Source organism: Octopus bimaculoides, chromosome 3 (genome assembly GCF_001194135.2).
Source record: "Octopus bimaculoides isolate UCB-OBI-ISO-001 chromosome 3, ASM119413v2, whole genome shotgun sequence".
NCBI lineage: Eukaryota > Metazoa > Mollusca > Cephalopoda > Octopoda > Octopodidae > Octopus > Octopus bimaculoides.
In genome coordinates, this window is record NC_068983.1 from 99,449,617 (window position 1) to 99,461,638 (window position 12,022).

The window sequence follows — 12,022 nt, forward strand, 5'->3', positions numbered from 1 at the left end:
CAACCCCGGGACTTATTCTTTGGATGCCTAGTACTTATTCTATCGGTCTCTTTTGCCGAACTGCTAAGTTACGGGGATGTAAACACACCAGCATCAGTTGTCAAGCGATGTTGGGGGGACAAACACAGACACACAAACATATACACAGACATATATATATATACATATATATACGACGGGCTTCTTTCAGTTTCCGTCTACCAAATCCACTCACAAGGCTTTGGTCGGCCCGAGGCTATAGTAGAAGACACTTGCCCAAGGTGCCACGCAGTAGGACTAAACCCGGAACCATGTGGTTGGTAAGCAAGCTACTTACCACACAGCCACTCCTACGCCTATGATCAATATTTTTTTTGCCAAATAAACACACACACTATATACTCCTATGCCTATGGTCATATTTTTTTTGCCAAACAAACACACACACTATATATTCGTTCTTCACTCGTTTTTTATTGTGCTTATTTTATCTTATGTCCATTGTCTGGAAATCTTTCATTACGCATCCATATGCTACTGAATATTTCCTGAAATTTAAATTAATTAGCACATATACTGGCTTAGGAACATTTCCTTGCTTTTGCTTAGAAATAGGTTAGGATTTGTAACAAGAAGGGCATCTGGCCCTAGAAAATCTGCCTCAACAAAATTCTGTCTGATTCATGCAAATAGGAAAAGTGGATGCTAAAAAGATGATTGTGAAGATGATATCCATTAAACACTGTGTTGCTGTTGCTGTTAGAAGTTTTAAGGAATAGAAATATAAGGGTTTCTGTACACAGTTATAATTTACCCTAGTACGCGACTGGTATTATATTTATTTTATCAAGTGTTGTGATTTTTTAATGATATTGTAAACAGTTGTAGTTTAGTTCCAAGTGAATTCTCTCCCAACAGGTTAAAGGTATTCAAGCCATGATTCTACTCTGTCTTTCTAGCAGTATCTTGTTCTGTATTATGTAGTGTGTCCTTTTTCCCATTTTGTAATTATCATGCGATGTGATTTGATGGAAATTTGGCTGTTTCTAACAAGTCAAGCAATGGCATAAATGTTATGTTGTTGATTTGTTAAAGAATAGAAATAGGTAAGGGGATATTTATTTCTGACTTAGAGAGGGATGGGGTCACACATTTTGTGAAAGGAGTGTAAAAAATTTAAGTATTTTATCATCTCCAGTATTTTTATTTTATCATCCCTTGAAGAATGAAAGCCACAGCTGATCTGAGCAAGATCTCTAGACATAAAAGTACATTTTTAGAACTTTTACCCTTTAACATTTAAACTGATCATATCTGACCCAAATTTTCTGCCTGATCTACCCTACAATGTCATTCTAAAAATAAACAATCACATCATCAAAATATTGAAGCTATAAGATAATGCATGATTAATTCAAAACATTCTGGGTTCAAATTCCACTGGGGTTGACTTTGCCTTTCACCCTTTCAGGGTTGATAAAATAAGTACCAGTTGAACACTAGGGTCAATGTAATTGACTTACCTACTTCCTCTGAATTTTCTGGTCTTGTGCCAAAATTTGAAACCAGTATAAATTCAACCTGACATAAAAGGCCCAGGGTGATTCTTTTTGAGACTTTTTTTTTTAAAGTTCATCTTATTTGCCAACAAATATGATATATAATTTCCTTCCTCCTACCCATATATAATCAACCATTCCTGACTTAGATGGTTATCATCTCATTTAAAGCTTTCCAAGAAGTCAGCCAGTTTTCTTCTTTATAAGACCTTCCAAAAATATACAGAATTCTAACTAGGCCCCAACTGCACTGTTTGTTTTGATATGAGATCACTGTTTCGCATGCAAATGGTTGTGGTGCATGTGCCTGGTGTACCCTTATCAGATGGGTAGTCATGATGGGTATATTGGGCTTTGTGTATTTGTACCCTGTGTCACTTTGATGGCATGCATTGCTCAATGACAATAATAATAATAATAATAATGATGATGATGATTTCTTTATTAACCATAAGTGTTTACAGTGAAAAAAAAACATTATGGACAGTACAGGACAAAACAAAGAATGTATGTGTGTGAGTGTGTGTTGTTTTGCATGTAAACAAGACTAACAAAACTATATAAAAAAAAATCAACAATGTGTAATCCTCAATAGGAAGTAGACGTTCAAGGCTGCTCATGGAAAAACTCCATAAAAAAACCATGGATACCCTGACTTTTGGGGCAGGTGCCTTTTTACTTCCTTCTACAGGCATATGCTCAGGGCAGGCCCGTTCACTTTCCCCATTCTTGCCACTTTCATCCACCATTCAGCAAACTGGTTAGAAGACAACACTTCCCTCTCTACCGTTATTTTCCTTTCCAAGGAAAACTTGAAGCAGTTGATCAGGAATTGGTCAAAGAGAAAAGTGTTTGTCTTCAGTCCTTTCAATCTCATCCAACATACAACCTCTTTTGCCATGACCACGAGGCATATAAACACAGTCTTTCCCTCCCAGTTAAAGGAAGGTGGTAGGGTGATCTTCACAATGGATTCAGTTGACAGCTGGATCCATCCCACATGCGACAGCAGGTGCTTGACATAAATCCACAGGTCAGGAATGCTCGGGCACTAGAGTGCATGCAAAACCGTCTCGTCATCCTGAACACATCTCAGACATGCTCAGCTGGATGGCACTTCCATGCCTGTAAAGTTTATCTCCAACAGGCAAAGCTCCCTGGTAGTACTGCCAGGCCAGAGATTTTTGGAAATTATCCATTTGTCCTGGGCCAAACGTTCTCTTGGAAAGAATAGCTAGCTGATCTTCGATGCCCAAGGTCTCCCCAAGAACATCGTTGCACTTTTCCTCCACTAATCCTCAATAAAATGCTTAAGTGGACATTCCACTGATTGCAGTGTCTGATTGGCTGAGGACTGTGAGTGCATGAAAGCATTCCACTTTCCAAATACTCCCTCTCGGTCTTTGTTTTACCCAGGACTGCATCTCTGTTAAAGAAACTAGTCTGAGTGTTGTAAATGAAGAACTGAAGCAGTGTATACTTGCCAAAAAAGCCAAATTAACTAGGTTTGAACAATGGATTAAACAATACTGGCACAACCAATTGTTTAGAATCAACCAAAAAATATTTTGTCAAGAAATTAATGATATAGAGTGTGAAAGATTAGTTCCTGATACTGATGAAAGTTGACAATTCTGGAGTAAGATATGGAGTAAGCGAGAACAACATAATACTGCAGCTGAATGGCTCTGCAGCCTGAAGCAAACAGTTTCTTATCCCCAGCAAGAGGCTATCTACTTCACGGAAGACAAAACTTCAGAAATATGAGTGAAAAGATAAGCAGCAGGACCTGATGGTGTACAAGGATTTTGGATAAATTGATTGTAGAGCGATTTAATGCGTTGATTGGGGGAGAAGAAATCCCAGGCTGGTTGACAAAAAAGATGAACAGTGTTATGTCTGAAAGATGCATCAAAAGGAAATGCTGCTGGCAATTACAGGCCAATTCCTTGTCTCCTATTAACATGGAAGTTACTGTCAGGAGGAATTGCAGAAGAACTGTACAAATTTCTTGATGAGAATATGTTACTGACGGAACAAAAAGGTTGTAGGAAGAGATACAGAAGTACCAAAGACCAATTATTGATAGACAAAATGGTAATGCAAGATTGTAAATGAAAGAGAACAATTTGGGGAATGGCCTGGATTGATTATCGCAAAGCTTATGATATGATTTGTGGATCATCAAGTGCTTAGATTTGTTTGGAATTGTGAGCAGGTGTAAATCACTTCTTATCACAGTAAGAAACTACTGCTTTCAATATTGGTTATTGTTAAGGTGGCAATCTGGCTAAATTCACCAAACATATCTGTGAAAAATTCTTAACATCAGGTGGCAGGATAAAATTCCCAGTTCAACTGTGTTCAAGAGAGATAATATGTCAAGTATGTATGCTTTCTTAAGCAGATTTCATTTGTAATGAAGTGGACATGTAGCATGCATGCCCATTTCCAGATTCCCCAAACAGGTTTTCTATGGTGAAATACCAGTTGGCTCTTGGTCATGTGGTGGACTAAAGAAGAGATACAAAGGCAAGCTCAAGACATCCTTGAAAAAGTGTAGTTTAGAGCAATGTATTAGGGAGCAACTTGCTCAGGATTGCTCACTGAGGAATAGGGTCATGTACATTGGAGTACAGTGCTCTGTACCTGATATGACTGGAGAAGCTAAAGAGAGAAGGGCTGGATGGAAAATAAGGGCCCCACTTAATTCTGATTCTACTGATATAAGCCTCCATTGTATCTATGGATTTCTCACCAAAATTGGCCTAAAAATCCACCTCAGGACCCACAAAGACTAAAACTGATAATCTGGTCATCTTCAGATACAAGAAGGACAAATCTAATACATACACACATGCATGCATATATATATAATACAGATATACATACATAAATTTTTACATATATATATATGTGTATGTGTGTGTTTCAAATGATTTCTGTCTTTCAAATTCACTCACAAGGCATTGATCAGCCCAGAGCTATAGTGAAAGACACTTGCATAAGGTGCCACATAGTGAGACAGAACCTGAAACCATGTGGTTGTAAAGTGAGCTTCTTAACCACATAGACTAAAGAATATTTTTAAGGAGAGGCTAATCTATTGGGCAGAAAAGCATTATTTTGTTCCAGACTATGAGTCTTATCTATTAGGTTGTTTTGTTTTTCCTTTGCTTTGTATTTACAAAATATAAATAAATTCTATCACAATTTGTGTAACACTGTCCATTGTTTTGTTTTAAACTTCAGAAAAATAAGAAACCTCACAGGGAAGGATATCGTAAAATGATACAGAAAGTTGAAGAAAAGAAGACTCGGCAGAGGAAAGTACCTTCTGGAGACCCAAATGTTACAAAGAAATTGCTGGAAGAACTACATATTGACAAAGAATATCTGGAACATTTGCTTTTAGACAAAAGTAAGTGATGTTGATGTTTGTTTTCATGATTCTGAAGATGGTTAGATTAACAGCTTTAGTCTTTGTGGGCTCTGAGGTGGCTTATTACACCAATATCGGCATGAAATCCACTGCTTCAGTGGGGTCATATAATAGCAGAATCAAGACCCAGAGAGACTCTTACTTTCCATGTTGTCTTCCTTTTTCTAGTTTCTCTGATCATTTCTGATTCTGAGTGCTGTACTCTAGAGTACACAGCACTACACCACATTGAGTGATCTTGAGCAAAATGTTCCCTAGTAGACTGCTCTAAGTTACACTTTTTCAAGGTTGTCTTGAGAATGTCTTTGTATCTCCTCTTGATCAACCTCATGATTGAAAGCCAACTGGTAGTTCAAAGTAAGTAAATTGGACAGAAATCTCAAACAAAATAAAAAGTTTTTTGGGAATACAAATATTTCTAAATTATTAATAATGAATATTTTACTTGCTTCAGTCATTGGATGTGGCCATCTTGAAAAATTTAGTTGAACTAATCAACCCCAGTACTTTGTTTTTAAAGTTTGGGACTTATTCTTTTGGTTTCTTTTGCCAAACCACTAAGTAATGGCACTGTAAGCAAATCAATACTGGTTGTCAAGCAGTGGAAGTGGGGGATAGGGGTGGAAACACACACACACACACACACACACACACACTTGAAGGACTTCAGCACAGTTTCCATCTATCAAACTCACTTACAACCTGGATTGATCAACCTGGAGCTAAAGTAGAAGACGCTTGCCTAAGGTGCTGCACAGTGGGACTGAACCTGAAACCATGTGGTTGCAAAGCGAGATTCTTAACCTCACAATCATGTCTGTGCCTATAATAAATATTAATTAATGCTGGTTGCAGGGTATATATATTTGCTATTAATTTTTTGGTCTAATGAAGACAAGCAGACAGACAAGCAGGTAGAAAGACAGACAGCCAAACATGACCTTGTTGGGTTATATTATCTTTCAAATTTCAAATCTTTATTTTTATATAGATGAATCCTCAATTTCACACTTTGCCTGTCCAAAGCAATTTCATAAGTTTGTCCTAAATGTCCATACTTGATTTCAACCTTTAGTTAGCCCTTGTTTAATATGTTCTGAGTAATGTAAAGCTTTCCTTTCTTAAGTCTCAAGTTGCTCTGTTGGGTGAAAAATGTTGGAGACTTGTATCATATATGATGCATGGACACTTGGAAAATACTCTTACTTGATGCAGCAGCTGTGGCATGGAAGAGGCATCATGGCAGGTCCTGCATCAACAAGCTGGTCATGATTGGGGAAGATCTACAGAGGGTTGATGTCACCTTACAGGATGCAGAGGAGCTGGCACAGGACTGCCGGTGAGGGAGAGCACTGGTGAACCTGGTTGGCTCTACGTATGATGACATCTCTGGGATTTCTAACTTGGAATGACCCCATCAAGCAAGAGCGTGAAGTAAGCAAGTATCATGTAATATCTTGGCTTGGCTTTGCTGTGGCTAGTGGTGAGCTCACTGTACATGATGATCTTGGGTAGGCAGTAGTCTTTCATCCTGTCAATGTGCCCTGCCCAACACAGTTGTTTCTTAAGTAAAATGGCTTCTAAGCTGATGACTTCTGCTCACTCAAAGACCTCAGTGTTGGCGATGTAGTCGCTCCAGTAAATGTTGAGGATGGTATGGGGAGCAGCATTGGTGAAAACGTTCAAGGAGTCTGAAATGATAGCAGTAAAGGACCCAGGACTCAGAGCCATATAGGAGTGTTGTGAGAATGATGGCCCTGTAGATACTACCGACTTGGCAATGGTGATGTGGGGTGGGCTGTACTCTTCCTGAGGAGTTGGTGAACGACTTCAGTCTTTTTCAAGCTTATTTCCAGCCCAAAGAGCTGGGTGGCCTCTGCAAAGCATGATGTGAGGCACTGCAGGGCTCTTTCTGTGTGTGTGACAAGTGCAGCATATCTGCAAAGAGGAGGTTCTAGATCAGTTGCTCTTGGGTCTTGGTGTGGGCCTGTAGGCACCGGAGGTTGAAAAGACTGTCATCCAGATGGTACCTGATATAAATGCCATCTTCAGCATCAAGGTATGCAGTGACCTGCTTTAGCATCATGCTAAAGAAGATGCTGAAGAGAGATGATGTCAGAACACAGCTCTGCTTCATGTCACTGCTGTTCTTGTTGGTCTTCATGAACCTGGATGGTCATGGTTTGGAATTTTGAGGGACAGCCAAGCTGGTTTAGGATCTGCCACTAACCTTTTCTGCTCACAGTGTCAAATGCTTTTGTCAGATCGACAAATGTTGAACAAAGTGCTTTGGTTTGCTCCCGGCACTTTTCTTGGAACTGCCTGAGAATAAAAACCATATCTGTTGTTCCCCTGTTGGCTCTGAAACCACATTGACTTTCTGGGAGATGATTTTCAGTGATGGACAGAAGAAGTTTGTTGAGGAGAAATCTTGCTAGAAGTTTTCCTGCAGTGGAAAGCAGGGTGATCCCCCAATAGTTTGAGCAGTCTGACTTTTTCCCTTTGTTTTTGTACAGTGTAATGATGACAGCGTTGTGAAGATCTTGTGGCAGCTTGCCCTGTTTCCAGCATACAACAAGGAACTTGTGGAGTTTAGCATCTAGGACAGGCTCCCTATGCTTCCATATCTCTGGTGGTATACCATCAACTCCTGCTGCCTTTCTACTCTTCATTTGGCCTATGGAACCTGTAGTCTCTTTCAGTGTTGGAAGCTCATCTAGTTCCAGTCTGACTGGCTGCTGCTGGATGTGGAGGATTGTGTTTTCCTGGACAACTTGGTTTGCACTGAAGAGGGCCTGAAAGTATTCAGATCAGTAGTTGAGGATGAATGCTGTGTCTGTGAGAAGCACCTGGCTGCCTGAGCAGTACAGGAGACTCCAGACTTGATGTCTTGGACTGTAAACTGCCTTGAGAGTTTTGTAGAACCACCCCAGTAGCCACAGTATCAGCACACAGCTGGGTTCTCCATGTGAGGTTAGTCCACCACTCATTCTGAACTTCACAGAGTTTGTGCTGCAGAAAGCTGTAGGCTTGGCAAAAGGCCACTTTCTTCTCTAGGCAGGATGGTTGTGCCAGGTATGCTTGGTGGGCAGACCTCTTCTTTAGTAATTCTTGGATCAGTACATCGTTTTCATCAAACCAATCCTTGTTCTTTTTCTTCGTAAACGCAAGGATTTCTGCTGAGGTCTGTAGGATGGTGGTTTTCAGTTGTTCCCATAGGATTCCTGGAGAGGGATCTGAGCAGAAACTGGATTGATCAAACTTTGCTTGTAGGCCTACCTGGAAATTTACTTTCACTTCGTTTCGCTGCAACATTTTTTTGTTGGCTGGTCCTCTCTTTTTTGGTTTGGGCTTGATGTGGGGTTTGAGTTTGCAATGGATGAGGTGATGGTCAATATGGCATTCTATGCTAGGCATCACTCTGGTGTACATGACATCAGACTGGTTTCATCGGCATACTAGGACGTAGTCAAGGAGGTGCTAGTATTATGACCAGGGATGTATCCAGGTTGTTTTTAGAGTGTCTCTTTGCTGGAAGATGGTGTTGATGATGACGAGCTGATGTTCGGTGCAGAACTCAAGCAAGAGGCACCCATTGTTGTTGCAGTTCTCAATCCCATGCTTTCTGGGGACTCCTTTCCAGGTTTCCAAATCTTGGCCCATTCTGGCATTGAAATCTTCTAGGATTATGACCGTATCATCGACAGGGTTTCCCTGGAGGAGTCTGCACAGGTTTGAGTAGAATTTGTCCTTGTCTGCTGGGTCTGCTTTAAGGGTCAGGGAGTAAACACTGAAGGTCGTGGCATGCTGCTTGTTTTTCAGAGGGAGGTGCATGGAGATGATGCAGTCTGAGTGACCTGCTGGTAGGGTTTCCAACTTGGAGGTAATGGAGTTCTTTATCATGAAGCTGACCCCTAAAAGCTGTCTTTCTGATGGTGGTTTGCCTGACAGGGTGTATCCAGCACCATGTTCTTTCAGGCTGCCTTTCTGTGGGGGCCGGACTTTGCTAAAGGCTATGATGTCAACATCTAGCCTGGACAGTTCGTGAGCAATGAGAGTGGATTGGCGTTCTGGGCGACCTCTGTCACCTGAGTCACGAATGGCTCTGACATTCCAACATGTGATCTTCAGACCTTTCGTAACCTTTGGAAGGTGTGTGAAATCTTTCTTTGTCTGTCCTGTATATCATGTGATATACAGGACAGGCAAAGGGTTAATGAAATTTGATCCTCAGGTCTTTTTTACTTTTCTAACTTTTTTTAGCTTTGACAAATTCAAAGATAGATTTCAATGATGAGACAATTCGCAACTTAATAATAGATGAGCTTGAATACCTTGATACACGTATGAATTTTTGGCAGCAACAGAAACCTTTGTATTCTCATAGAAGGAAGACTACAGCCAAGAGTGCAATCCTCCGCAGTGGCAGCAAAGACATTCTCAACCGTCTGGAAGAAGTAGACGACCGTAAGATAACAGACTTCTTTTCATTGGCATGAATGGTAGAGCACTAGACTAAATGCTTTGCAGTGTGTAGTTATGTCTCTTTGTTTTTAGTCCTTTAGCATTTAAAATTGCCATATCTGGCTCAAATTTTCTACCTGTATTATATTCGATTTGGCTAGATCTGGCTTCTCACACTACCCTACAATGTTCTAGACCAAACATCATTGAAATTGCATTATTAATTCAAAATAGTGTGAATAACAGAGTAATCTGAATGCTAAAGGGGTGGAATTCAAGCCATGCCAGAATTTACTTTACTTTTCTTCATGTTCACATTGATAAAATAAATATCAACCATTCATGGAGGCTTTTTATTTTTTATTCATAGCCATGAATAGAAATTAGTTAAAATCCTGAATTTCAATCTCAAATTGATACACCACATATTTTTATCTGCTTATTTAGGGTATTGAAGCAAGTATTTCTTCCTATGCCTTCCAGTCAGTTAATCAGGTCATCCCATAAGTTCTGTCCGATTTTACCTTTTTCAAAATTGAATGAAATTTAATAGTATTTTAGAATGTCTAATGGAATTAAAAATTATTTTTATCCATTTGTGTACATATAAACTAATTAAGTATTATTTTACAGAATAATAGAATTAAAATTTCTTTGATTAAAACCCTTTCTAACATGAAAGTATCCGAAGATATTTAAGGCACATAATGCTTTACGAGTACAAAAAAGGAAACTCTGCAGCCAAAGCAACTCGAAACATACACTCAGTTTATGGGAAAGAATGCTTGAATGAAAGAACTTGCAGAAGATGGTTTGCAAAATTCAGAAGTGGAGATTTCAGCCTTGAAGATGAAAATCGAACAGGATGTCCAGTTGAGTTTGATGATAAGCTCCTTGAGGCATTACTTGAAGAAAACTCTGCATTATCAGTTGAAGAATTGGCAATAAAGCTTAGTTCAAACCATACAACTGTTCATCGTCATTTTCAACAACTTGGAAAATGGGTGCCTCGTGAATTGTCCAAAAGCAACCACAAATCCCGAGTTGACATCTGCTCTTCTCTCCATTCTTGCAAACTCATTTCACCCTTTTTGGATAGACTTATGACTGGTGACGAAAAATGAATCTTCTACCGAAATGTTAAACGTTGTAAACAGTGGCTTGGTAAAAGGATTACAAAGGTGTAATTCACTTTGAATTGTTACCACCTAATGCAACAATCAATGCTCAAGTCTACTGTCAGCAATTAGAGCGTTTGAACCAAGCTTTGAAGAAAAAAAGACCTGCTTTAGTGAATCGAAAAGGAGTGATGTTTCATCAGGACAATGTGTGACCCCACACTGCAAAGATCACATCACAGAAGATCGAAGAGCTTGGTTGGGAAAAAATTCCTCATCCACCTTATTCTCCTGACCTTGCTCCTTCAGACTACTGTTTGTTTTGTAGTTTACAGAATCATTTGGGGGACATAATTAGGAAAAGTACATTGATGATTAAATTTCAAGTAAAAATAACATTTGATCACTTGTTTTCTTTATTCAAAATTTGGACAGAACTTATGGGATGACCTGATATGTTTGTGATATATGACTGTTCTTATGTTACATTTCATGTTTAATTAAGAGATCATGCAATGCTTTTGTTGATTCTATTGCAGTTCTACTTCAAGGAAACTTCAGAAGGGCTTTGGAGAAAGCGAAAGGTACTCTCAAAATAGTCGAAGCCTGTCCTTCCAGTAAAGTACCTGAAAAAAATTTGTTTATTGCTAATCTTCACAGTTGCATTGGTAATGCTTACATGGAACTTGGTGAGTTCCAACTTGCAGAGAATCATCACATTAAAGATCAATCTATATCAGAGGAAAAGTAAGAATCTGTTTAGTTGTGTTCTTGGAATTGTTGTTGTTGTTGGTGGTAGTGGTGGTGGTGGTGGTGGTGGTGATATAAATTCTTATTGTTATTGATGTTGTTAACTCTAATCAGTTTTGCCTGAGCAGTTATGTGGCTATCATAAGCATCCAAAATCAAGCACTGTTGAATAACCCATACCTTTCACATCCTTAACAAGTAGTTCCAAATAACTAGAGACCATTTTGTTTGTAATATACTATCACAGTATATTCCTATTTTGCTTTGCAATAAAGGAAATGACTGCTTGAATGCTGAGGAATTGCTCTAAGCATTGTGCATGCTTTATACATCATACTGTGTAATGCACTGTTTTGTTGTGTGTGCAGTGCCATCTGCTATGGATGCAGCATGCCTGAATATTTAAGATGTTTGCTTTGCAATCACCAGGTTCTGAGTTTAATTTCATTGCATTTGAAAGCCTTGGATTGACCCAAGCCTTCTGAGTATAACTGGATAGACAGAAACTCTGGTAGCTCATTGGCTGCATTACAATTCAACCTTTTCCTATGCTGTCATATTGATTATGCCTGGGTATTATGTTATGGGTATACATTTTTGTGGAATATTCAACCATTTACATGTTAATTTAATGAGCAGGTAGTTCAGTTGATTGAACAAATGAATACTCATTTATTTTATATATATATATATATATATATAGCGTGGTT

At 39.1% G+C, this 12,022-nt stretch overlaps 1 protein-coding gene across 1 annotated transcript in view; it reads left to right on the plus strand.

Annotated features, from left to right (window-relative positions):
* The window catches only part of LOC106880937 (outer dynein arm-docking complex subunit 4), a 36,492-nt gene that overhangs the window by 7,688 nt on the left and 16,782 nt on the right, over positions 1-12,022 (plus strand). Inside the window, exons 4-7 of the mRNA XM_052966772.1 lie at positions 3,817-3,923; positions 4,791-4,959; positions 9,244-9,447; positions 11,102-11,309. Coding sequence (XP_052822732.1) covers positions 3,817-3,923; positions 4,791-4,959; positions 9,244-9,447; positions 11,102-11,309 — 688 coding nt within the window. The remainder of the gene's footprint in view (positions 1-3,816; positions 3,924-4,790; positions 4,960-9,243; positions 9,448-11,101; positions 11,310-12,022) is intronic.